The 26,193-nt window shown below is 55.4% G+C and overlaps 1 protein-coding gene across 1 annotated transcript; it reads right to left on the bottom strand.

Moving 5' to 3' along the window:
- Nucleotides 1-912: 912 nt before the first annotated feature.
- Nucleotides 913-24,675, bottom strand: NPTXR (neuronal pentraxin receptor). Its single transcript, XM_049115067.1, has 7 exons — nt 24,665-24,675; nt 24,446-24,569; nt 23,262-24,386; nt 10,394-10,622; nt 8,125-8,372; nt 5,362-5,541; nt 913-5,045 (listed from the first exon to the last, which is right to left on the bottom strand). Exons 1-7 carry the CDS (start codon nt 24,673-24,675, stop codon nt 4,821-4,823), a joined length of 2,142 nt encoding a protein of 713 aa, XP_048971024.1. The 3' UTR covers nt 913-4,820.
- Between the last annotated feature and the right edge of the window lie 1,518 nt (nt 24,676-26,193).

Genomic DNA, 26,193 nt, shown 5'->3' with positions numbered 1-26,193 from the left:
TAAAAGCAATATTTTAAAACAAATCTGGATTCATTTTGGAGAATGAAGAAAGCACACAAAGTTTTAGGATAACTCGGTAGACTTCAGATTTGATTTTCCTGTTTCAAGTGCTGCTTCCAGCTATACCCCTTGGTCTTCATGGGGTGAGTTCGCTTAGGTGGTAAGTTTGGGAAGCTTTGGAAAAATCTGGGAAGGCCTGTCCTACTGGCATGACTCCTTGACCCGATTGACCCCCTAGCATTACCCCCTAGCTGTCTGGGGACACCATGAGCAGTAACAGTATTGATGGAACAGGAGGGTGGAGGCCGTGTCCCTAAGATGGTGTGGACAGGGAGGGCTGAGGATTAGGTCAAGACCTCCCAGGGGTAGGGTGGGTGCTGGAGCCGTTGGTGGGGGTAGCAGACCCTGACACTGTCAAAGAGTCTAGCCTAGAGGCCAAGCATGTCAAAGGGATCCAGGTAGACTGTAGAGCAGGGACAGGCTGAAATACAACAGAGTCCCTCCCTCTCTCCTTCCCTGTCTCTCTAGGGCCCAAGGGAGGCAACGCTCTGGGGGTCTAGACAAGTGACTCAGGCAGATTGGGTCTCAGGGAACAAGTCAGGGACCTGGTTCCCAGAACTGGGGCACGAGGTGGGGATGGGGTGTTGGGAATGAGGCCAAAACCCAGTTATCAGAACTGGGACACTTTCCATGTGGGACTTGTGTTCTTTACATCTTTCCTGCATAAATCCCGGGGAACAGGGTATGTGTGCACCTGGGAGCTTGAGGAACTATCAGTTTGAGAGGCACAAGTGGGGAGGCTACGGAGCACCAACGCCGCACCTCCTGTCTTTGCCTATTGCCTTGCCCCAAGTAGCCATCCTCTTCCTGCCCGGCAACCCCCAGGAGAGCTCCACCCATGCAAGAAGAGCCTCAGAGTAAACATCGTTTATTTTGAACATTCAAATATACAAAAACAATAAAGTAACAAAACCCTGGACATATCTCATACACATACACACATACACACACATGTTGCATCTCATGTCACTTTATGTACAAAATTGGGCAAGGGGGGGGTGGGTCACCAGTAGGGTGCACTAATTTCACAGTGTCAGACAGCTGCATGTGCTCACTCACTGCTCAGCCTGGGCCCACATGAGCCCCTTCCCTACCCAGCAGGGGTGAGGTGGGGTTGGGGATGGCAGGCAGCTGGGACAGAGGGGAAGAGAATAATCCCATATTTGGGAGGGACTCCTCCAGGGGTCAGGGCAGGGTGCTAGAAAATGTAGAGGAGCAGGGACCCAGTTCTTGTGGTGGGTAGGGACTACTGTGTTGTGGAGAGTCAGATCAGGTCTCTGGGTGTCCCAGCTGGGTGGCTGCAAGGGCCACTCACCCTTCCGGGGCCCTGGCATCATCTATATAATGAGGCTTGGGCCTCTTGAAGAAACTTTTCTGCCCAACTGTGGTCCTAGGTCATGCATGATTGTGGCAAGGTGATCTGTCCCCTCAGGATGTTGATTTAGGGGCAAAATACACCACAAAGGGCGGGGGGGGGCATCTGGCAGATTAGAGCTGTGAAGCACCTGGCACAGGGCTTGACTCAAAGCAGAAGTTTGAGAAATATCATTTCCCCCTTCCCTGCTTGGGACTCTTGAGTGACCATCCAGCTTCCTCTTCCCTTTTAGTTCTCCTGGAAACTCTAGCCAGTTGGAGAAGGGCTGAGGCGATGGGCACACTGTAGAGACAGAGGCTCCCTGAAGGGGTTGAGACCTCTCCCACGGCTTCACCCAAGGGGGCCCCGGCCTTGGGGCCAGCCCATCCCAGGCCTCTTCCTCCATCACAAATCGTGTGAGGGCAGTGAATGAGGTCAAGCACATCTCTTTAGGGCAAAACCCACCAAGAACAATGATGCTCAAGTTCCACTCCATAGAGAGTTGGGGTGCCTGTCCCTTCAGTCCTGGCTGTAACCTGCCTTGGTTTGAAGTCTGGACTCCATCACCTGCCAGCTGATAAGCACTGTAGGTTACTTAACCAATCTGTGCCCCAGTTCCCTTCCTAGGATAACGGGGCTAAAAACAATCCCAGTTTATAACTGTGTTGTGAGGATAAATGAGATGATGCCTGTGAGGTGCTCAGCACAGTGCCTGACACTTAAAAAAAAGATGTAACAAACAGGCCCCAGCATCACTGTTAGCCAGAGCAGCTCAGGGACACTAGTGAGCACCATTTCTAGCTCCTCTTTCCATGTCTTCTTGGCCATGCCCAGGAGCAGCTGAACAAGACCGAAGCTGGGGGTCCATACAGCAGGAATGGATGAAGGAAGGGGGTGGGGGCTTTGGGGCTTTCACCTTCTTGGAATGGAAATGGCACCTAGGCCACTCAACACCTCTAATTTGTTCCTGTTCCCTCTGGAGGGCTGACCAGAGTGACTCAGCACGGGACCAAGGTCAGGTGTCTCATTATCACCATGACAAAGCATGAAGGACTTGGGATGATGCCTCTGGGTGGGTTCAAGTTCTGTTACGTTCCTCCTAAGGCCCCTTCTTTTCCCCAAGGCCTCTACAAAAGCTGCTTCCTTAAAACCAATAAGGGAAATCCAATAAAGCCCAGTGTCCCCGAATTCTAAGTTCTGAATGCTGCTGTCACCCCAGCAACAGCATATGTCATTAAGAGCCGCTTGACCCAGCGCTTGGGCTGATGTCATTGGCTGTTACCAGGGCAACCTTGGTCTCAGCAGGTTCGGGCTGAAGCACGCCATCACTTCTAGAGGGAGTTGGGCCCGTGGTGCTGAATGGTCTGTTTGTGCTCTTGAAATGGCAACAAGGATCTGGGGGCTGGAAGCAACAAGTCTTGGAGAAGCCTCCATGGCAATGGGCCCCACAGCCTGAAGCTCTTGAATCATGCCTTGGGTTAAGTAGTTGGGGAACGGGGAGTGGGGACAGGGAATGGAAAGCAGGGCAAAAGGCACCAGTACCTTCTCGAGTCAGGTAGCCTGCAGCTGCTCAGACACCTGGTAGGTGACTGACAGAAGGGATACCTGCTTTCCATTCCTGCCAGAGTGTCTGGGGATCACCCCTCTTCCCCCCCCTACTTCCTGGAGGGAGCTGGATGCCAAGATGTTTGTGTGTTTCATAAAGGAAGATGTTCATGTTGGAAAGCATTCTGACCTCTTTCAAATGTCCATCCTCTCAGATGCAGGCCGGACTCAAAGACATTCATGGGCAGGCAGTACGGTGTAGGGGAGAAGGGCACTGAAGAGGGTGTCAGAAGCCCTGGGTTCTAGTCCTGGTTCTGCCACATTGTGCTGCGTGACCCTGTGCAAGTCACTTGACCTCTTGGAACTCTTCTCCATCTATACAAGCAAGAGTCAGCCTGGGTGGCTTTCCTCAGCTTTTACATTCTTCTACTCTCTCGGGGGCGCTGGCAAGTACTCAGGTAGGGGAGCTAGAAGCCACCAGTCCTCTCCAATGGGCAAGGGTGCAGGCTGGAGGGCGATCCAGAAAAGCTGGTTTTTACAATCTGTGCATGAAGTCGGTCTGCTTTGGCCCTTGCCCTTGCCCCTGACTCTCTGGAGGAGCTGCTGACCCTGACCCATGCCCAGCCAGATCCCATCTGCTGCCTACTCTCACGATCTGTGCCTGCTATGTCCCCTGGTTCCTGGGCAACTTCAGGCTTGCCCCGCCCTAGCCACTTGGAATCAGATCATATCACATTTGATCTCAGAAATGACCAAAGCAAAGGCGTCAGCTTACAAATGAGGAAGGCAGGCCGGAGAGGGCAGAGACTTACAGAAGGCCACACAGCAGGTTAGCAGCAGGGCTGGCTAGGAACCGTGGGCTCCTTCTCAGCCAGTGCTCTACACACCACTCCATGCTTCTCCCCTCTTCGCCCACTCAGTTCCTTCCTTCCTTCCCCAGAGGCTGCAGGGCCATGCAGAGGGATTAGGTCATGTGGCTCTGCCATAACCTGGGTTATGCCTCTGCCACAAGCTGCTCCTAGCCCAGGCCCTGTCCTGGGCGTGGAGGAGAGGTGACCTGCCAGTTAGCACACATGTGCATGGATACAAGGGGTGACTGTGGCCTTCTGGCCTCCCAGGGTCCTGGTCCCTCAGGCTGGAGCCGGGAAGGGGATATCCTGGAAATTGAGGTGGGGGTAGGCCAGGCATGGAACCAACATTCAAACCACTGCATACAAAGAAACAAGGAAAGAGGAAGGAGAGAGAGGGTGCAGGAGGCTCCATCAAGATGTCCTTCACTGGCAACTGGTGGAAAGATGGAGGATGGGTGATTCTGAGTCTCCCTATGTCTCGGTCATCCCCTTCTCAGCTGGGAGCACAGTTCTAGAGCTTGCTGTGGCTCTGAAGGGGAAGGGGCCGGGCCTGTTGCATGGGGGACAGGAGGGCAGACAGCCACGTCTGCCACTGAGATAGTAGGTCCTGCCCCCCATACACAACTCCATGAGACATGCCGTTGAGATTAGTGGATTCAGACGTGGTTGATGGGCCAGGGTGGGTGGGGGTAAGAGACAGCTCCAGTGTAATGCCAAAAGGGTGGGCAGTGCTGTGGGCACTGCTACCACCCCCAACCAGACCCTAGACTCACCCCAGGCTTGACCTGTGGGCTTGAGCTGCTTGTCCCCATCCAAGTGGTGTTAGGGGACAGCCATTGCAGGGTAGGGCATTCTGGAGGTGTGGGTATAGGTGGGGAAACAGGAGGCCTGGCCAGGAATAGGGCAGGAGGGAAGGCCAGTGGGTAGGTAGGCTGAGGAGGGAACGTGTGCCCCCACTGTAAGGTCCCCAAAATGGCAGGCAAGGGAGGGACCCTGGATGAAGTAGCCCCTCATGCCTTGGCCCTTCCCTTGCAGACATCAAAGGTGGCCTTTTTTGCACCCCCGAAGGCTTCCACCAGCTTGTCTTCCCAGGGGAGGACGTTGCCCAGCAGCGGCCCGGTACAGTTGGCAATGCCCAAGACCTGGGCAGGTGTCAGGGCGTGGTCCCACAGGTTAAACTGGGCGATGTCACCCACGAAGGCCTGGGTGGCATCAAACCGGCCGCCCAGGGTGTCCTAGGCCAAGAGAGCGGCAGAGAAAGGAGAGAGAGACATAGAGCGAGTCAGTGGAAAAGACAGGCAGACAGATTCAATAGGGCCTCAGGTCCTGCTGAAGCCCTGCCCCCAAGGCTCTAGCCCCATCCCAAGCTTCTAGCTCTGTCCTCAAGGTTCCAACCCCTTGGGCAGGTCACTGCTCATTCTGGGTCTTAGTTTGCCCATCTGCAGAATGGCTGGATCAGACTGAATGATCACGGACCCCTCATTCTCAGGGGCCTTGGGTGAGTGTGGTATCTACTCAGACCCCAAGCCCCCACACCACCTTAAATCTTACCTGCTCCTGGCCCAGGATAAGGATCCCATGAGGCTTGATGGGGTGCCAAGCGGCCAGGTTCTCCCCGGAGCCCTGCAGCTCCCCGTCCTGGTAGGCAGACCACAGGCCATCCCTTGTGGTCCAGGCGATGCAGATGTGGTGCCAGCTACCGTCTTTCAGGCTCAGAGGCAGCTGGGCTACCTGGACAGAGGTTCCACAACCCCAGGTCAGAGGTGCCACAAGTCCCAAGGCTGGACCAGTGGGGTGAGGACGAGACCCGTGTCCTTTCCAGGGACTGAGCCAAGGCTTGACCCTCCCCTTCCTCCAGCTTCGTGTCTTTCTGACCACTTTCTCCTCTTTCCCTACAACTTAACCAGGCAGCTTCTCTCAGACACAAGAGACTATTCAGTATTGGTTTTCAGGTGTTCCCAGGTACTTTATTCACCCTATAACAGGCCTGTCAGGTCAGGCAGGGTGAGAGCCACATCTCACAGCCTCTTATCACCTCACACAGTGCCTGGTACACGGCTGGGCTGAAGAAGTACTGGCAGTACTGGACCAAGCCTTGGACCCAGAGGCTGGGCACTGGCGTCCAGCCCTGGCTCTGCCAACCAATCTCCTGTGGGACCTTGGGGAGGCTGCTCTTTCCTCCCTGGGCCTCAGTTCCTCATCTGTGAAGTGAGGAGGTCAGGCAAAGAATGGCAAATATGTGGCCACCTCTGCCTCAACCACCCAAGGAGAACAAAGTTAATGAATCGTGAGCCCAGGCTCAGCCCCGGGATCTTTCCCATCACAGTGCTCTGGGAAGCCTCTGGTGATTGATTAGCGTTGGCCTGTGAGGTGAAAGGTACTTGCTGCCTGTGGATTTGGGACTCCCAAAGGGCTCTTTCATCTAAGTTCTGTGAGATCACACTTTAATACAACATTCTCTGAGGCACACTTAGTGCCAGGCCTTGTTCTGGACACTGGGGATGTGGATCTGGTCCTGGCTATAAGTGAGTTGAGTTTGCGTGGGAAGGAAGAACTTCAAGGACAATATTATAAGACAAAATAACAGGGCCCGTTTGGGAGGTCCTGAGGAAGAGGCAGATGTGGGACAGCAGACATGGTATTCAAACACATCTGGAAGGACAATGGAGCCGATGTCTCATTGCAAGTCAAAGCAAGATGGGGGCACAGCAGGAGCAAAGGCTAAGAGGCTGGAACAAAAGAGGAGAACTGAGTAACCTGTGAGGTTGATGGGGTTTTTTGTTGTTGTTGTTTGTTTGTTTTTGTTTGTGAGGTTGATGTTTTAAAAGACTCTAGAGGTTCCTGGAATAGGAATGGCCTGTGCCCTGTCCAGGGTGCTGAATCCTCTCCATTGAGAGCAGAGCACCGAGCTTGGGCAGGGTCAACGATGGCAGCCAGAGGGGTATCAAGGGGACATGGCAGCAGGATTGAGATGTGGTCCAACTATCTTAGTCTTCTTAGGCCTTACTGGGCTACAGGAGAAACTCATTGTCCCCTGGACCCATTTCCTTCCTCCTTCTCCAGGACACCCATGAAAGATGCCTCCTGCTGAGCTGGCTTCTTTTATTTTTTTTAAAAGATAATTTATTTATTTATTCATAGACACACACACACACACAGAGAGAGAGAGAGAGAGAGAGAGAGAGGCAGAGACACAGGCAGAGGGAGAAGCAGGCTCCATACAGGGAGCCTGACGTGGGACTCGATTCAGGGTCTCCAGGATCACGCCCTAGGCTGCAGGCGGCGCTAAACCACTGTGCCACCGGGGCTGCCCCTGAGCTGGCTTCTGATGGGTGACAGCCACTCCTAGCAGCTCCATGTGGCTGTGGGCTGGTCATGAGTGGCTGTGATATGTGGTATATGCATCTCCAGGGGGTCTCGACAGATCACCATGCCTGCCACCATGCAAATCCCAAAGCAATATGGCAGGCAGAGGAGGATATTGAGGGGAATGAGGGTGGTAAGACACTGCTCAGTCACCATGCCCTTCCCACATCACTCCCCCACGTCCTTGTCCTGTCCTTCAGACAAGTCCGGGGAGGGCTGTGGGGCTGGGTGGCCCAAGCAGGGGGAAGATGGGTGGCCCAAGGGAGGGGTTAAGAGGAGGTTTCTGTAGCCCAAGTCTGAATCATATCACCATTCCTTCACCCAACGTGGCCCGGGCGCATTATTTGCCCTCCCTGAGCCTCAGCTTCTCCATATGCAAAGTGGTGACAATAAGGGTACCTACCTCCCAGTGCTGATCATGTGAGTAAAGTCCTTCTCACTACAACCACACAACTATTGTTATGTCATAATAGTCATGATAATGACTATTATCATCCGGCTTGACAGATAGGGAACTGAGGCACAGGGAGGGTAAATGACCAGTCTAGGTCACACAGTGGGTAAGGAGCAGAACTGGGATTTGAATCCAGCATTCAGGCCCAATTGTGCACCATTCTGCTCTCCATGTGAAGGGAGGGGCAGAGGGGTTGCTGCAGGGGAGGAGGGGGGGGCACAAGGAGTCCACTAGTCCTACCCTCCCAGGTAGCTCCCTGGACCTCATTTATTTCTCTCTTTGTCCAGGAGAATGAGCAGAGCTCTGGGACAGACACTTCCTGGGTCTGGGTTGTCTCTGTGTTCCCAGAACCCAGCCTGGCACACAGCAGGCACTTCCCGTGCGCTGAAGCTGCCGAGCAGCAGAATGGAAAGGGTCCACATGCTTGGGACCCAGCACAGTGCAGGGTAACCCCACCCCCCACTTTCCTCTCACCCCACCCAGCCCCCATTCACCTTGTCATTGATCAGCAGTTCCATGGGGTCGTGGCCCGCCTCCAGCAGCACAATCTCATTGGCCTGCCCGGGCACCGAGTAGGAGAAGGGTGTGCCCTGGCCACTGCCACCCGACCTGGAGCGCAGCCACATGCATACCGTGAAGGCGTAGAGCTCGGGCAGTGCCTTCCGCACACGGGCGTACATGTAGTTGTTGCGGATGGGGATGCTGATCTTGAAGGCATCTGGGGGGTTGTAGGCTGAGGTTCCTGAGGGGGGGGGGGAGCGAGGCAGACATGGTGAGGGTCAATTGGCACTATCAGGGGTGGCAAGGCAGGCTCTGGATGAGGGCTCCTGGTCCTTGGGCATCTCCCCTGTGCCAGGTGCCTTCACGGCCTTCTCTACCTTACTTCTATGTTGACAGGTGTGGTTAAAGCACAAGGGCTCTGGACCTGAGATGTCCTGAGTTCAAATCCTACCTCCACACTTCCCAGCCACGTGACCTTCCACAAGTTCAACTTCACCTTTCCAGCCCTGGTTTGCTCAGTAAAATGATATAAATAAAACTTCCTCCCTCCCAGGCTTTTGTGAGGGCCGAGTGGGACAAACTAGGTAAAGGGCCAGGCCCTTAGTATTTATAGCTCAAGAAAGGTGAGCTATTGCAATGATCATTTTTCTGAGTTCTTTGCCTATTTATTTAACAAGCGCTACACAGAGCCTTCAGGTGGCAAGCACTGTTCTAAGTGCTTTTACATACATGATCTCTGTTCTTATGACACCGTGTGAGGTAGACATTATTATAATCCTCATCTCACAGAGGGGGAGCCTTAGTGCAGAGACATTAAGTAATCTTCTCAAGACCACACAGCTAGTTAGTGGCAGAGCTGGGATTTGAACAAGATCATCTTGTGACTCCTTGGTATCCAGGGCGTCTGCTAGTGCAGAGTTTCTGGGACTGTACATCTTGAATATCAGAGCGCTGTCTGCAGGGGGAACCTGGGGAGTCACTGCCTCCAAGGAAAGAGAGTAACACCTACCATACTCACGTCCAGGGTAGGAGTTCCCTTCCTCTAGCTGGTTGTTGAGGGCTGGACTAGGGGGTTGGGGCTGGGAATGGTGGACCCAGGTTCCCAGGTCTGGTTGGGGCTCAGGGTGAAGGCTGTTGTGCTGATGCATCATGGTAAGAGAGGAAGGGGCTCAGTGCTCCTTGAAACCCATTCATAGATAAGGAAGCTGAGTCCCAAAAAGAGACACAACTTGCCCACAGGCACACAGACATCCAGCCTAGTCGCCTGCCTCCTCTCTGCCCTGTAGCCTCTGGAGGGCGCATTTTCCCCAATCCCTTAGAAGATGCAGTCCTGAGGGGCCAGTAGCACTGGCCCTGAAACCCACCAGCCCGTGCCTCGCCTTCAGCTGTACCCTTGCTCGGGCCCCTCCACTCCAAAACTGGCTGTCCACCTCTGCTTTCAATGATCAGCTTTAGGGTTGTGAGCCTCCTTCAGGAGGCCTCTTGGATTTTCTTCTGAACTGCCATCTTACATCTAAGCCAGAAACAGACTCATGATTTCCCCTGGTAACCCTAACTTGTCGGTAAGCCTCTTGAGGGTGATCCTCACAAGGTTTCAAAGATGAAAGTTCCCTTAATGCTCATGACTCCTACATCCCCATATTTCAGATGAGAAAAACAAGTCTGGGGAAAGGAAGCAAAATTCCAAGGCCACAGAGCAAGCCAGAGACCTCTGTGGAGCTAGAAGCCAGGTTTCCTGATACTCAGACCTGTGCATTATCCATGACAACATGTTTCTCTGACCCCTGGCAGTGCCAGGCCGAGGTGTTAAGCAAGGAACAAAATTCCGAGTCCCTGAAGGTACGTTTTTGTGGGGTGGTTAAATGCTTGGACTTTGGAGTCAGAACTGGTTTGAGGTGTAGATCCACCACTCACTGGCCGTGTGACATTGGGCAAATCACTTGACCTCTCTGAGCCTCAATTTCCTCATCTGTGAAATGGGGATAATAACAGTACCATTCTCATGTTGTTTGTGAAGATCAAAACTGGCGTGTCAAGTACTTAGCCTACTCCCAGAACGTAAGTGCCAGAAAATGCTGTTAAAAAATATTATATTCCCCAATTATTCTCTCCCTCTTGGGTTTCACAGCCTCCTCCCCGCCCTCCCCTCTAGCTTTAGCCTCTGGAGAGCTTAAAAATGCTTTCAAGTGAATCTGCCGCCTTGAGGACCCAATTGGGAATCAAGACCCTGCTTGCTGTGCCCTCTGGGATCCCCGGACCCACCATGCTCCAGTTCGGCTACACGGTCCTGCAGTGCATCCAGCTCCTTCTCCACTTCCTGCTGCTGCTGGTGGCTGCTGTGACTGAGAGCCACACGCTCCTTCTCCAGGGCCAGCACCTTAGCCAGCAGCTGCCCCTCCAGCTCGTCCATCTTGGAGTGCAGGGCGGTGGGCATCGCAGGCGCAGGGGCGGGGGCAGCTGAGAAGTTCACACGGGCCGGGAGCTCCTGCTGCTTATGAGGCAGAAGAAAGGGCATGTGAGGTCACTTGGAAGGAGGAAGGAGAGAGACACAGGGCTCAGAGATGCCTACTACCACTGTCGAGTGACCCCAGGTGAGCCTTGGCTTCCCCAAATGCAAAATGGGGATGGCAATACCAAATTCAGGGAGCAAATGTTCAACAAAGAGCAGGTCCTTTCCACTGCTGGTGCCTGAAAGCAGGCTGGTGCTGTGCACGCTGAAGGCAGGCTAGTTCTGCCCTCAAGAACACCTCAGCCTATGGTGGGCGGGGGGCTGGCTACAGAAAGCTCCCCTTTCCGTGGTTCTAACGTTGCAGTCAGGGTTACTGCTGAGTCCTTGGTAACTGGAAGCCTCTACACTGAGGGGTCTTTGAAGGGGTGGACTGTCTTAGTCTTCACTCATTTACTCCCTGGGCTTCTCTATGATGGTGCAAGGCTCTGTGTGGGCACTGGGCAAATGCAGGGGCACAACCCAGGGGCATCTGGAATAGGGCTGCAGGGGGTGCCCATTCCAGAATAGCATGTGGGTAAGGTCATAGGCTCCTAGTCAGACAACCCAGGGCTCAAATCCAGCTCCAGAATTAATCTGCTGTGTGACCCCAGGCAAATGCCTCCACCTCTCTGAACCTCTGCTTCCTCATATGCAACGGGGGACAACTATTTAGAAGGGTTGGGGGATGGTTAAGTAGTAGGTGCCAATGAAGAGAGCCTGGTTATTGCAATTACTGTCCAGTGCAGAGTGTTCCAAGCTGGTCTCTGATACCCTCATGCTGCCCAGGATGAGGACAAAGTGTTTAGAGGCCCCCTTTTGTTGTCATACGACCCTAGTGGACAGAAGTGGGGCAGGAGCCTCAGGAGGCCTCTCCCCACCCCTCCTACTGGAGGAAGCCCCTTCTGGGGTGGAAGAAGACAGGCAAGGCTGCCAAGTCTGGACTCTGGCAGACATTAATAATTCAGTGAGCTGCTAGGAGCCAAATTAGACCTTCCCTGTCCCCCTGGCTCCCTCCACACTCTCCAAGGGTCCAGGCAGCTCCCGCTGTCAGCCCTGGGCCTTGCTCGAAGGCTTAACCCCAGACCTAAGCTCACTGAATTCTCAGGGTTCCTTCACTGAGCAAGGAATTGGGGAGCACCGACGATGGGTTGGGGCATGCATGCGGCACTGAAGAGACAGCTGAGGGCAACACAGAAAACCAAGAGTACAAGCCCTGTGCCTCTCAGGATGGTCCCCGGCTTGGGGCACAGGAGACCCCTCCCCAGCCTCACTGGCCCTGCCCCGGTCCTTTGTTGTAAGATTGGGCAGATCGCCTCTCGGGGCCTGTTTTCCGGCTGTGCTGAGGGGATCAATGCATGTCTGTCTCCGAGTGCTGGAGGCTGGGGCAGGGAGGGCAGCGCCTCGGAGAAGCTCCCTCAGGCTGGGGAGCTGGTTCTGCTACTCCACCCGGAGAGTGGGAGCGGGAGGCTCACTTCAATTCCGTCACTTCTCATCTATAAAATGAGGTCTAGGGATCCCCAGCTTGCAGAGCTGTAGCTGTGGTCAGGATTAAATGGTGGTGTGCAGAAGGGCCCAGGTCAAACCTGGACCACAGTGGGCCACCTTTTTTTGTTTTTTTTTCTCAAACATTTATTTTTACAGAGAGAGCATGAGGGGCTTGTGGGTGGCTCAGTGGTTGAGTGTCTGCCTTTGGCTCAGGTCATGATCCCAGGGTCCTGGGATCGAGTCCTACATTGGGCTCCCTGAATGGAGCCTGCTTCTCCCTCTGCCTGTGTCTCTGCCTCTCTCTCTCTGTGTCTCATGAATAAACAAATAAAATCTTAAAAAAAAAAAAAAAGAGAGAGAAAGCATGGGCAGGAGGGGGAAAGGGAAAGGGAGGGAGAGAGAACCTCAAGTAGACTCCCCACAGAGCACAGAGCCCTATGGAGGGCAGCTCCCTGAGATCATGACCTGAGCTGAAATCAAGAGTCAGATGCTCAATGGACTCTGCCACTCAGACGCCCCCACAGTGGGCCACCTTTGTCCCCCCGTCACATCCCTCCCACCATAGCTACCCATCCATGCAGCCCCCTGCTTGCTCTCCCAGGCCAGGGCGCAGGCCAAGCCAGGTGGGTGGGGCACAGGCCAGTGAGCAGCTCCGTACATCTGGCCCCACCCCTGTTACCCTAACCTCCGATACCCTATCTGGAGGGCTCCTTCTAACTCCCTGTGTGCCTACGAATCCTAACCCCGGGGCTGACTAAACACAAAGCCTCAGTTTCCCCTTCTGTAAAACTGGCCCCGCTCTGGTGGACTATAAAAGCAGAATGCAACCTGTGCACCTTGAATACGTCAACCAACAAAGAACTGGCAACCTCCAGAACCTTTCCTTGGCCACTTATGTCCTTGGAGTGACAGGGCCAGCCACCCACTGCCTTTAAAGGGGCTGAACTTCCAGGAAATCTTGGGCTGAGTCAATTAGCTCATAAAGTGCATCCTGTCTCAATGCCAGGGGGGCTTTGGCTGGTCTCCTGGGCTCCGGCACCCTCTACTCTGTTTCTCTCTTCCCACAATGCGAAGCTTGGCACGAAGGGCACATGTCTGAATGAGACAGTGTGCCCGGCCCATCCTTGGCACTGTCTGTGTATTTACTCTTCGATCCTCACAGCCGCTCATTTTGGTTGGTACTCCTGGGGCCCCCATTTCACAGATGGGGGAACTGAGGCAGAAGTCCTTTTTGGATCTTCTACAGCCATGGGGCTGGGCAAAGCCAACACCCCTGGAGCTCTCTAGCAAAGTGTTCTCCTCCCTCAGAGGGAGAAGGGCCTGGCAGGAAGGAACAGGACGTCTAGTGCTATTTACACAGACGCCATGGTGAGGAGAAACCGTGCAGGCTGAGGGAGGCGGGCGTGCAAGCTGTTCTTTTGTACGAGGCACCAGCTCTGCCACCGGCAGGAAGGCCAGGGAGGAGGTGGGCTCTCCAGATCGTGTGCGGCCCCCTCCCCACCCCAATGTCTGAATCAGAAGAACATGACTCCCCCCACTTTTCCATCTGCTGTGGGCACAGGCTGTGCCGCGTGGGATCCTGGCTGATGCCAACTGGGCCCCTCGCCCAAGATGGGGGGGAGGGATGGTGATGCCATCACCCCCACTCAGGTCCCGCTGAGGCAGGAACGGGGGGGGGGTGCTTCGAACCCACAGACTGTTGTGCTGGGCGTCTGTGGGGTGGGGCTCGGTGTGAGTGCACAGGCCCTGAGCCAGAGCCGGGGGTTCCAGGCCAGCTCAGCGCTAGCGTGCTGGGCTCATTAGCGCTCAGCAATAATGCGACAGCGGCAGCTGTCCCCATCGTCACATACTGCGTGCCAGGTCCTGCACCAGGGAAGCCTGTGCGCACATTTCACAAGCCCTCTCAACCATCTGGGCAAGTGAGGAGGCCCACTTTCTAGAGGAGGGAACAGAGACAGTGAGGTGAAGTTTCAGGAACCCCAGCCCAGGCCTTTCTGGTTCCAGAAGCTATTCTCGTTCTGTCCTTCCCTCACCGTGGGCCAAGCGGGCACAGTGCCAGCTGCCCTGCCTGTCTGGGACGGTGGGGGTGCTGGGGGACAGTGGAAGACCTTCCAGTGGCCATGAAAAGGCTGGGAGAGTCCGGCAGGCCAGCAGACTGTGGTAGGGGGTGGCCCCATAGAGGGACCCGGATAGGAGGGACCTGCCTGGGCAGGCTGGCTGTGAGTCTGGGAGGATGTGGGGAGGACCCAACCACCTCGCCCCCAGGTGGGGTCTGCTCCTTTCCTTCAGGGAGCAGAGGGAGGGTGCTGGACCTCAGTGCACAGCTAACCCCCCACCCTGCCGGGACAGCGCAGGGCCCAGCTCGGGGCAGCCGGGCAGGGTGGAGGAGAGGCGGACCATGCGTGCGGTCTCCTCACCTCCCCATCTGACCACCCCCAAGTCCAGCTTGAATCTGCTGGGTTCACAGCTCGGTTCCAGCAGCCCAGCGACCTTGTGTATAGCCACTATACCTCAGTTTTCCCAGCAAAAATGGGGCACAGAAATAATATCTCATTGCATTTTAGTGAGAAGTGAGTTACATCTGTCCCGAGGGCAGAGCGGGCACATGAAGCGCTCTGTGTCAGTTATCACCACTATTTAAATATCTCTTGCAGGGGCCCATCCTTCTCCAACTCCAATGCAAATCTTTTTGTTTCATCATCATATTGAGAGCAAAAGCAAGTTACAGAAGAACCGTTAGATACTATTTGTATAAAGTTGCAAAGATTCAAAACTAGATCGCATATTTGTAAAAGCAGAAACACATGGGGACAGATGAATACGAATTCGGGACAGTGGTGACCCTCTCTTGGAGGAGAGTGGTCTGGGGCTGGGAGCTGGGAGGTTCTGAAGGGCATGAGCTGGTTGCAAACGTTCTGGTTCTTGATTCTGGGCTCCCACCTGGATAGCATTCTTTATGCCTTTGTGTATATCTGAGATACTTCGTAATGACTTTCTTTAAAAAATGGAAAAATCCAAAAGCAGAGTCTCTGAGGGTAAATGGAGCCCTGAATCTTAATGGTAGGCTCACCTGGTTCCTTTGGCCCTTCCCAGTCCAGGCCCCCATCACCTGGGCCCCTACACTGGCCCTTCCTCACCCGGCAGCCAGGGGCGGCCTAACCAGCTAATCCAACCAGATTGCTTAAAATCCTTTAAGAGGGGTCACCTGGGTGGTTCAGTGGTTGAGCATCTGCCTTGGGCTCAGGTCATGATCCCGGGGACCTGGGATCGAGTCTCGCATCAGGCTCCCCATGGGGAGCCTGCTTCTCCCTCTGCCTGTGTCTCTCATGAATAAATAAATAAATAAAAATCTTTAAAAAAAAATCCTTTAAGAGCCCTCTCCCCACCACCCATAATGTCCCCCTGATCTCAGCCCTCACTCCCCACCCCAGCAGGCTATGCTTCCTTCCCACTTAATGTTCCCAACTGTCCCCAACTCCCTTCTCATGCCAGGGCCTCTGTACATGCTGTTCCTGCTGCTAAGAACACACTTTCTGCTCCCGCCACACCTTCCCTAGCCAGTGCCTGCCCCCTCCAGATGGCAGTTTTCCGGACACCTGATCTAAGATGTTCCAAAGGGAGAGGAAAGAGGGCTTCTGTGGGGGGGACTGCAAAGTCTTCCTTGCTCGGTCCCTCCCCCCATCACTCATCTGCACATCCACACATGCTGTGGCCACTTGATGTACTCGATGTCCAAGTACAGGCACGACCCTCACTTCGGACAGGCCAGCGTCATTTCCAGGCTCCCCACTAACTAGATCTGTGGCCCTGGGCAAGCGGCTCGACTCCTGTGACTGTCGGTTTCCTCAACTATAAAATGGGAATAATCGTCTCTACGTTTTGGAATATGATTAATGACAAAATGAAGGAACGTGTATGAGGGCTGGCATACCTACGTGGCTGATAAATGGGTATGACCATGATTATTATTCGCTTCTACAGAGGGGCAGGAGAGCACCGGGAGCAGTAACGGTGTAGGTGTGGGCGCTGGAGCCAGCTGCTGAGAGGCAAGGCCCAGCTGCGGGACCTGGTAATCCCTCCAAGCCTCTGTTTCCTCCCTGTGAAATGGGGACAGTAGGAGTCCCATAGTTCTTGGGACTCAATTGTAAGGCCCCTAGAAAAGGCTGGCACAGAGGGTGCCCTCAGCCCTGCTGGCCCAGCAGGCCCTGTGTCTCCATCCCACCCTGGCGGGGAAGGGAAAGGAGCAGGAGAGTAAGCTACGAAGGCCGGACTGATCTTGGTCCTGGGCCCCCAGTGCCAATTCGGAGCTGTAGGGAAAAGTAGACAAATGGGTCTCTGTGCAGCAGAGGCGGGGACCAGGTCAGGGCACTCGGTGTGTGGTGAGGCGAGGAGAAGGCATTATGAGCATCTGTCCATACACCCTCTTGGGCTCCGAGGCCCCAGACTAAGTGATAGGACACCCCCAACTCCAGGCCACTTGCCTCTCCTTTCAAGCATTCCCTGTTGAGCTACTGCATTGAGAAGGCCACAGAATTTCTTCTCAGGTCCTACTTGCCCACATACTTCTGGGCCCTGATCAAAAATCTGCAGTAAAGACTGAGGATCCCCCCTACCCCCAGCCTGTTTTTATAGAAAATCCTGGTTGTGAGCTTAGCTTAACTTCTGCTGTGCTGTGTGGCCTCGGGCAAGTCGCTCAGCCTCTCTGAGCCTCAGCTTCCCCTGGGGTCAAATGAGGGGTATGTGGGGGCACATAAGTGCTTCCACTCTGGGCTGGTTGTCTCAGTGCCTGTCCCCAGAGTTCTATGGGGACCCCGGGTGCAAGATTGTCCTCGGGTAACCCCACCACATTTTCACTTGGTGAGGAGCACCAGCCCCTGACCTCTTTCCACCTCCCACAGGCAAAGACTTTACAAAATGGCCAATAAATATAAGAAAAGGTGCTCCGTATCATGAGTCACCAGAGACATACAAATTAAAACCACAGTGAGTTCACTACACACCCACCAGAACGGGGAGGGTTTTAAAAATAACCGTACCGAGCTGGCAAGCTTCACACACAGGTGGGCATGTAAGTGCTTAGTGCCACTTTGGAAAAGTGTTTGGCATCACCTCCTCACGCTAAATAAATGTCTCTCCCGGGACCCAGACACCCACTCGTGGGGATGTAGCCAGGAGAAATGAGGGCTTATTGCCACCAAAAGATGTCACAAGAATGTTCGCGGCAGCCTTATCTGTAATAATGCCAAGCCCAGAAACAACCCAAATGTCCATCTGTGGAGGAAGGGTAAGTACACTTAGGCACAGCCACGCTTCGAAACACTACAGCATGCAAAAATAACAAACCACTGACACATGCCCCCCGATCAAATGTCAGACATAACATACAACAAAACAGCAGACACACAGAGTGCAGCTGTCTGAGAACATTCATATGAAGTTCAAACCCAGACAAACCAGATCTACAGGGACAGAAGCCAGAATAGTGGCACCTCTGGGGAAGAAGGGATTTTAGGGGTCACAACAGAGGCTTTGGGGGCACTGGAAATGTCCTGTTCTTGATTTGGGTGGTGCTCTCATGGATGTATCCATATGTACATTTTCATTGAGCTATACACTTAAGATCTGTGTGTTTTGTCTTTTAAAGATTTTATTTATTTATTCATGAGAGACACAGAGAGAGAGGCAGAGACATGGGCAGAGGGAGAAGCAGGCTCCATGTGGGAGCCCAATGTGGGACTCGATCGCAGGACCCTGGGATCATGCCCTGAGCCAAAGGCTGACGCTCAACCACTGAGCCACCCAGGTGCCCGAAGATCTGTGTATTTTACAAGTAAGATATATAAGCTTTTCCATGTCTGGAATGTAAGGTATACCCCCCCCCCAAAAAAAATCCCCCAGGTAAGGCCCTGACTTCTGCCTCAAGCAGCTCCCGCCAGGCTTGGAATAGCAGGACAGGTCTCCTCTCCTGGGTGAAGGACTGCTGGGGACGAGAGGATGCAAGGGCACAGGATGACAGGGCAAGAGGGCTCCTCAGGGGGGTCCTGCCCACCCTTCCTATCTGACAGATGGGGACGCTGAGGATCAGAGAGAAGAAGGGATTTTCTGAGGTCACAGCAAACAGGTGGCTGAACCAGGGTTTGAAACATCAGGTTTCTTGCAAGAGCAAATGTGTCACACTGACAGGAGCAGGGGTTAAGGGTTTTGGGTGTGAATGTCCCCCCAGAGATGGGGGGGAGGCCGGTCACAGGGAAGGGGCCATCAGGTGGCTGGTGGCCACTGAGGTTCCACATCCTCAAAACAAAAGGCCAATGGGCAGAACCTCTCTCTCTGCACCCTGCCAGCGCCCTTCATGGCCAAAGAGGCAGGGTGAGGAGAGCCAGCTGCCACAGAGCAGAAGCTGCCAGAACGGGCAGCAATATCAGAGAAAAGCAGAAGGCACCAATAAACTTCAGAAAAGGCACCACTAGAGTTTCCCAGTCTCTGTGTTTATCTGCAGATTTGCCTCAGAATTTGGAGGTCTGGGAGTGGATGGCTGGGGACCTGGCCAGGGCTGCACACACATGTAACCCCCACCCCCCTACACACACACACACACACACACACACACACACACACGCTATTCCTAAGCTGGAGGCACCTGCCCAAGAACTCCCAGTTTAGAGCCCAAAGGGCCAGGACCAAATCTAGCCCCTCCTTGCACCTATTTTAAAGATAAGAAAATGGAAAAAAAAAGACTGAGGGAGGTGAAGAGCTTAAAATCATAAGAACTCCACTTTATGCCACCAGCCATCCTATTTCAGAGGATATTTAGAGCTGTAAGGTGTTTAGAGAACATCTGGCCCACCATATCATCTTCTGGAGTGGAAACCGAAGCCGGGGGTGGGGGGGTGGTGGTGGTTTGCCTGGCTCAGCTTTCTCTAGATACTCTGAGCCTCCACGTCCCTGCCTGTAAGACGGAGACGTGTGCAGCCTACTTCCCAGGGCTGAAGACTGATAAACTAATAAATATTAGTTGTTATTGTTATCTATTATCAGCCAAGCTCCCACGTGAGCCTTCTGATTATTTGGCCAGCCAGCAGCACAAGCCTTTGAGGACTGGCCCTCATCGCTTTTGCTCTGGGTGCTCTAGGGCAGAAATAGTCTGGGGCAACATCCAGCACGAGTTACTGCCCTCACTTCTTTCTCACTCTCCTGAAGGTAGGTGAGGTCTGAGGTCTCCAGATGGATCTAGAGGAAATGATGAAGAACAAAGAAGGGCTCTGGAGCCAGACACTGACAGGGTCAAATCGAGGCCCCGCTGCTGTGTGACCTCAGGCCAATTTCTTAATCCCTCTCAATGTCGTGGTTTTTTCATCTGTAAAAGGGGAACAAAACAGTTACCTCCCTCGTGAAGATTTTATGAGGATTAAATAAGGTAATGCACGGTGTCCGGCACATGGTGAGTGCTCGCTCAGTGAACATGAGCTATAATTGTTATTAAGTCCAGAGGCCTCTGTGACCATCATCCGGGTATTCCTTATCCCCATCTTCCCACTCCAAGATGGGGGTAGGCAACCAGCTTGCCAGGCCGGGTTAGGGATGTGGTTTATGTCAAAGAACTACTGATTAAATCCATTTTAAAGTTTCATTTTACACATATATTAAATTAATGCAAAAATGAAACCCTGGAACATGCATATGTGGCTGGTTGCCATATAAAGGGTTCAGCCCTTTTGAAAAGTGGTTCTTGGCCACAGCCATAAAAGATCAATATCCTCTGACCCAGTAATACCACTCCTGGGAATTCAGCCTAAAGAAATAATTCAACAGACTTATAAAGGAAAAAAAAAAAAAAAGCCAACAACAACAACTATCTGCATGAAACTGATCCTGCAATGAGCATCTAGAAGAAAAATAATTAGGAGCAACCTACATCTCCAGCAACAAGAGACCATCAGAGGATTGATGGATGGTAGAGGCAGAGATGGATTCCAGCATATTATGGCCATCATTAAAATGGTAATTACCAGCAACGGTAAGTCTGGAACAATGTCTACATCTGAATAAAAGACCAAGAGGGGCTGCAAAAATGGATACAATGGTGGAATTTGATGCAATTTCTCCCCCCAAAACACCTTTTTTTACCTTTTTCAAATAGCAGCAACAGCAATAACAAAAATAAGCACACAGGAAAGAAGACAAACAATTTCTCCTAAGCTCTCAAACGTGGCTCTCATTTGAAGCCTCGGGTGGAGGCCTGGGCCAGTGTGCCCTTCCCACCCCTTTGGAAGAAGGCTGGTGGGGTGAGGGAGGGGGTGATGCAGAGAAGGCTGGTGAGGGGCGGCGGGGAAGACTGGCAGGGATGTGCCCAGGGTTCTGGGAGCAGGAACGGGGCTAGGAAGAAGACAGTGTGTGATCAGGGAGGGCCTCTGGGAGGAGGTGTCCTTAAAGCAGACTCTTGGATGCTGAATATGGATACTCTGGGGGTAATCTGAGCAGAGGCAAGAAGGAACTGGGAGTCGGGCCAGCTCTGAAGTTATAGCCTGGGAGCAGGTTGGGGAGTTTACACCACAAGGAAGCCCCATGATGGGCTTAAGGAAGATCCCTGGGGCTGCCTGAAGAAAGATGGGTAGAGTGGGGTGCCTGGTGGGTTGAGGGGGCTGCGGCAAGCATCCAGAGAGATGAGATCAACTGGAAGGAGGAGGGCAAGGGAGGAGCTTCTCAGAGCACACCTGAAAAGCAGGTTGGTGGGGGACCGGAGTTCAGGCTGGGGCACCCTGAGGGCAGGGGGTCGGTGCGAAGTCCAGAGGGAGGTTCTCAGGAAGCGACTGGACCTATCCTGGAGAGAAACCTGGGCTGGATGAAGTTGGTTGGGGCACCACAGTAGAATGGGTGTCGGAAGCCATAGGGTGTGGCTGAGTTCACCCAGGGAAAGGGAGAGGAGAGCCAGGAGGGGCGTGGCCATTAAAGCAGGAGGACCCTGAAAGGGGACACAGAAGCAGAGAGGGAGAAGGAGCAGGAGAGAGGTGTCTAGAAGCCAAGGGCATGGAGGTCTGTAGGAGGGAATGATCGACAGGGTCAGACGTTGGAGAGGCATTCAGCCAGATAAGGACTGAATCATTCTTGTTCAACTGATCAACTTCGGTGAGGTCCCCAGAGCATGTTCAATGTGCCATAAAAGGAGAAGGAGTGGCGAGATTACAGACCTTGAGAATCTGGGTGCGTCCTTTTGAGGATATTGGATGAAAAGAGAGAGGAGGAAGTAGGCCGTGGCTACAGGATGCACAGGGTCCTGCTGAGATGGGGGACCAGACCCCAGCCCCTCCCAAAGGCTCCACAGAGACTGGCTCTGGCCGCTGCCAGGCTCAGAAGGCAGAGCTGGTGGGCAAGCTGACCCCCACCTTTCTCCCTCCATGTCCACTGCACTCAGAAAGCAGGAGGGGGTATGTGTAGGGAAGCCAGGGCTCTCCCAACCTGGGAGGCTGATCTGGTGCCAAATACCAGGCGCCAGGATCCCCGCCCCCCCAACCTCAGCAGGCTAACTGGAGGGGAGCCCACCCTGCCAAATGCACAGGTGCTGGGGGAACAGGTCCAGGGCAAGCCCAGCCCTGCCAGCCCCAGACGTGGGAGGAACCACAGGTGCCATCTGGGTGTGGAGGCAGGCGCTAGGGCAGGCAAGAGGAAGTTTACCAAAAACCAAATCTTTCTCTCTCTTTTTTTTACATTAATAAACTCTTATTCCCAAAAGGGGGGTTTCTTCCCATTTTTATTTCTGGCTACTTAAAAAATTAGCAATATTATAGCTTAATGATAAAAGTAGCCATCGCTCAAATTGATGGAGCACGTGGCTGCCATGCACTGTTGAACCATTGACAAAGACTAAGTCATTTCATCTTCCTAACACCCCGACGAGGTAGTGTCCCCATTTCACGGGTGAGGACACTGAAGCTCCTCTTCACTGTTGAATTTTTGTGTTTCCCTGATTATCTTCTCCCTCTTGGCTCTCACCCTAGAAATGCCCTCAGAGCTGAAGGAGGAAAAGGGGATGCTGCTGGTCTGGCTTTCCTCCTGCCTCTGCCACTCACCCAGGAGGGCCCTGAGCCCCGGGTTTCTCACCAGTAAGGTGAGAAGGTTGGCTGTGATGGCTCGGCTGTACTCGGACACCCCGTGGGGTGGGTGCTGACACGAGCACAGACTTTTTGGAGGGCGGCTGGGGCCATGGCAAGGGCCAACCTTCCCCACACACATCATTGCCAGGCCAGAGGTTGATCTGAAGGAGCCATGAGGAGGGGGGTTCCCTGCATTTCCTTCCTCCAGCCTCTCCTCCCCTCTGCCTTTGCCAGAGCCACTCAGGGCAAACTGGGAGGGGGCTTTGGCCTCCATCTCCTCCCTCTTTGCACAGCTCTATCTTGGTGCTAACCCCCTTCCCTGCCATCTGCAAATCATGGATGGCCGTGGGGTGGTCAGTGTCTTGCGGACCGGCCCTTCCACTACCGCGCAGCGCCCCCAGGAAGGAAGGGGTCTGTCAACCTGAAAGGAGAAATGACTGGCCAGGGGATCACACCACAGCCAAGGGCAGATTCCCCCTGCAGGACCCCCTGGGTCTGACCTGAGCCAGGGACGGCTGAAAAAAAGGTGAAGGAGGAGAAGGAACCCTCGGGAGGCCCAATCCTGGGTCGGTCTCCACCCCAGAGCTGGGCCAGCGCCACGTAAGCGGCTGCCCTTAGGTGTGTGGTCTGAGCCCCAGGGGGAGGGACCGGGATGGGAAGCGCTGAGGGGACCCGGATTTGGCTGATGGGACAGCTCTGTTCCCTGCTCTTCAGCAGGGCAGCAGCTCCCGGTCCCGGGACAGCGCTTCCTGTCTGCGGGCCGTGGGAAGCGAGAGGGACTGCAGCTGCTTTGGGGGCGCCTGGAAGAAACAAACGAAGCGGGCCTTTAACGAGGCCCTACTACGTGCCAAGCATTTTCACACACACCTGCAATTACTAAACCCTCACCACGAGAGCGGGCACTGCGACGCCCGTTGCACAGACGCGGAAACTGAGGCTTAGCGCCGAGGCGCCTGGAGCGGACGGGAGGGCAACGCGCCTTTCCCGCCGCCCCCGCCCCCGCGCCCGCGCCCGGGCCCCCGCAGGCCGCCCCGCCCAGCCCCGCCCCGCCCCGCCCGACGGCGCTCACCTCGATGCGGTCCAGGCGGTCCCGGAGGGCGCGCACGGCGTCCTCCAGCTCCAGGACGAGCGCCGGCGAGTCCCAGGGCCCGTCGGCCATGGCGTCGCGGCGGGGCCCGGCGTCCTGGAGGCCGCGCGGCAGGCCGCTCTCGCAGCGGCCCAGCTTGCCGGTGAGCTCGCGGATGGTGTCCTGGTCGGCGCGGATGCGCGCCTCCTGCTGCAGCGCCGTCTGGCGCAGCTGCTCGGCCGTGCTCTGCAGCAGCAGCAGCTCCTCGCGCTCGCCGGCCGCCGCGTCGCCCTGCTCGGCCCCCGACGGGCAGGCGGCCGCCAGCGGCGTGCACAGGAAGCGGCTGAAGAGCGGCGCGGGCGGCAGCGGGTGCGCGCTGGCCGCCGGCGCCCCGGGCAGCGCGGGGGGCCCGGCCGAGCCGCCCGCGCCGTGCAGCGCGCTCAGACTGCGCTGCGGGCCCGGGGACGCGGCGGCGGCGGCGGCGGCGGCGGCGGCGGCGGCGGCCGAGGCGGCCGAGGCGTTGTCGGCGCCGCCGGGCAGCGCCCGCGCCGGGCTGGCCGCCAGGGGCACGCTGGCGATGATGCAGATGACGGCACCGAGGAACGCCAGCATGCCCGCGGCCAGCAGCACGGCCAGGAACTTCAGCGTGAGGCGGGCGGCGGGGGCGCCGAGGCCCCCGGCAGGCGCGGCGGCGGGGTCGGGGCCGAGCGGGGCCCGGGCGCGTGGGGCCGAGCGGGAGCGGGAGCCGCAGCCGGAGCCGGAGCGGGAGCCGCAGCCGGAGCCGGAGCGGGAGCGGGAGCCGCAGCCGCAGCCGCAGCCGGAGCCGGAGCCGCAGCCGGAGCTCTTGCCGCGGCCGCTGCTGCCGCCGCTCTGAGCCCGGGCGGCGCGAGGAGGAGAAGGCGGCGGGCGGCGGGGAGGGGGAGCGGGCGCGGCGGCCCCGCCCCACCGGCTCACCCGGGCCGGCCGTGGCCCAGCCCCGCACCCGTTCCGTGCCGGGCGCCGGGGCCGGGCCGCCGCGGGGAGCGCGATCCCACCGCCCGCGCCGCGCCGCGCCGGACCCCCGGGGGACCCCCGCCGCGCCCCCTCCCCGCCCCGGTAAGGCCGACAGCCACCTTTCGGGAAGCTTGTCTCCGGGGCGGGCTCAGGGCCGAGCGACAGCTCCGAGCTCGCGCACAATTAAGCCTCACGGCGGAGATGCGAAGCCCGAGGCCCACCGAGGTCAGGTCGCTGTCCAAGGTCACGCCGCTAGGATGCTTTGGAGCAGCGTTTGAGTTCACACCCTTCTGGCTGGACTCAGATTCCGGCGTGGAGCTGGAGGGGGGGGGGCGTGGGTAGAAGAAAAGAGGTCAGTGTTGGGGGCAGGGCACTGGGGATTTGGAGCCAACTTCTGCTTACACTAGGGCCACCTGCCTGTCATCTCCCACCTCCAATCTCCTGAAGGAGCAGGGTTCACTTCCCTCCACACTCATCAAAAAGAAAACCACAAGAACACACACACACACACATACACACAGCAGAAAGACAAAGAAAAACTTCCTCCGGTGATCTCAGAGGGTAGCAGAAGCTCCCTCCTCTGAAGCCCTAAGGGCAGGAAACATCAGGGGTCCCAGAGAAGACCCCTCTCCCCACCACAGTCTACAGTAGGAAAGCACAACCCTGCATGTGGACCAGAAGGAACCAGAAGGAATGGGAGTGCGCTGTGGTGTGGGGGTGGTTGAGGAGACTTACTTTCTCTTTTCAAACGTGTCTATATATATTTTGCTGCAAATTAACTTTGCAATTAAAAACTTTAAAAAAAAAATCCTACCATCCTCCACAATTCAGGTCCAGCTTCAGTTTTCCACGAGGCGTTTTCTGACCAGCATGGGTTCCCGGTGCTGAAAGGGCCCTTAGAAGGCTGCAGATGTTGGGATGTTCACAGCCTAGGGTGCAGAGAAAGGCTGTGGCTCCTGGGAGTCACTGGCCAAGGCGACACCCAGGCCAGTCTCCCTTCCAAGCCTTCATTCTTGACTGGAGGGGAAGACACAAGCTGGCTCTGAGGCACCACGGCTGCCGTATGGTCTCTGTGTAGTGGTGGTTGTGGGGAGAGACCCACAGCCCTAGGGGACCCTCTCTGACCATTGGGATCCTGCCTGGTATGGTCCCTGAGCACATGCTCCGCACACCCCACCCCTCCCCCAGCCCCAGGATGATGCCCACCCTGCTCACCAGATCTCTGGGAGTCAAGGATCATGAGCTGTAAAGTGGGAGCCAAGCAAGTACAGGCTGTGGACATGATGAGCCCCCAGAGCCTTATGCACACAGTTGTGAGTTAGTACTCACTGGAGCAGTGACCTGGAAACCCTGCCAGGTGGCACAGCTTGGGGGAAGCATCTCCGCGATGGAGAGGTGAGCCAGGCTCCCTGAAGGCCAACGCAGGCAGAAGGTGCATGAGGCATCGGGACTCCTGACGCAGCTACTCATGTTCTGTGAAGACAGAAACACACACAATATCCGGAGGAGAAACTGTTACAGAAAATCCAGGGAAGGACAGGGGAGGCTGAGAAAAGGGGCTGCTGCGAGGGCAGCAGAGCCATTGTGGCTTGAGCACCAAATGATGCCACTTTTATGTGAGCTGCCCCATGAGATTAGGGGACAATTGGATAAATAGGTCCACAGGCTGGCGTCAAATCTTTTTAAACTGGTCTGTTTATCCTGTGATAGGAACATGTGAATTCCTGCTTCTAAATCCATCAGTGGGGATCCCTGGGTGGCGCAGCGGTTTGGCGCCTGCCTTTGGCCCAGGGCGCGATCCTGGAGACCCGGGATCGAATCCCATGTCGGGCTCCCGGTGCATGGAGCCTGCTTCTCCCTCTGCCTGTGTCTCTGCCTCTCTCTCTCTCTCTCTCTCTGTGTGTGTGTGTGACTATCATAAATAAATAAAAATTAAATAAAT

Source organism: Canis lupus, chromosome 10 (genome assembly GCF_003254725.2).
Source record: "Canis lupus dingo isolate Sandy chromosome 10, ASM325472v2, whole genome shotgun sequence".
In the NCBI taxonomy this organism is placed as follows: Eukaryota; Metazoa; Chordata; class Mammalia; order Carnivora; family Canidae; genus Canis; species Canis lupus.
Note: the sequence above shows the minus strand (reverse complement) of the source record. Positions and strands in the feature narration are given on the sequence as shown.

Bases quoted from the DNA above. Each gene is read 5' to 3' on its own strand.
- NPTXR (XM_049115067.1), bottom strand. The intron at 10,623-23,261 runs GTGAGCGCCGTC...CTGCCTCATAAG, and splicing joins ACCGCCTGGACCGCATCGAG to CAGCAGGAGCTCCCGGCCCG. The intron at 8,373-10,393 runs GTGGGTCCGGGG...CCCCCCCCTCAG, and splicing joins TGTAGCCGAACTGGAGCATG to GAACCTCAGCCTACAACCCC.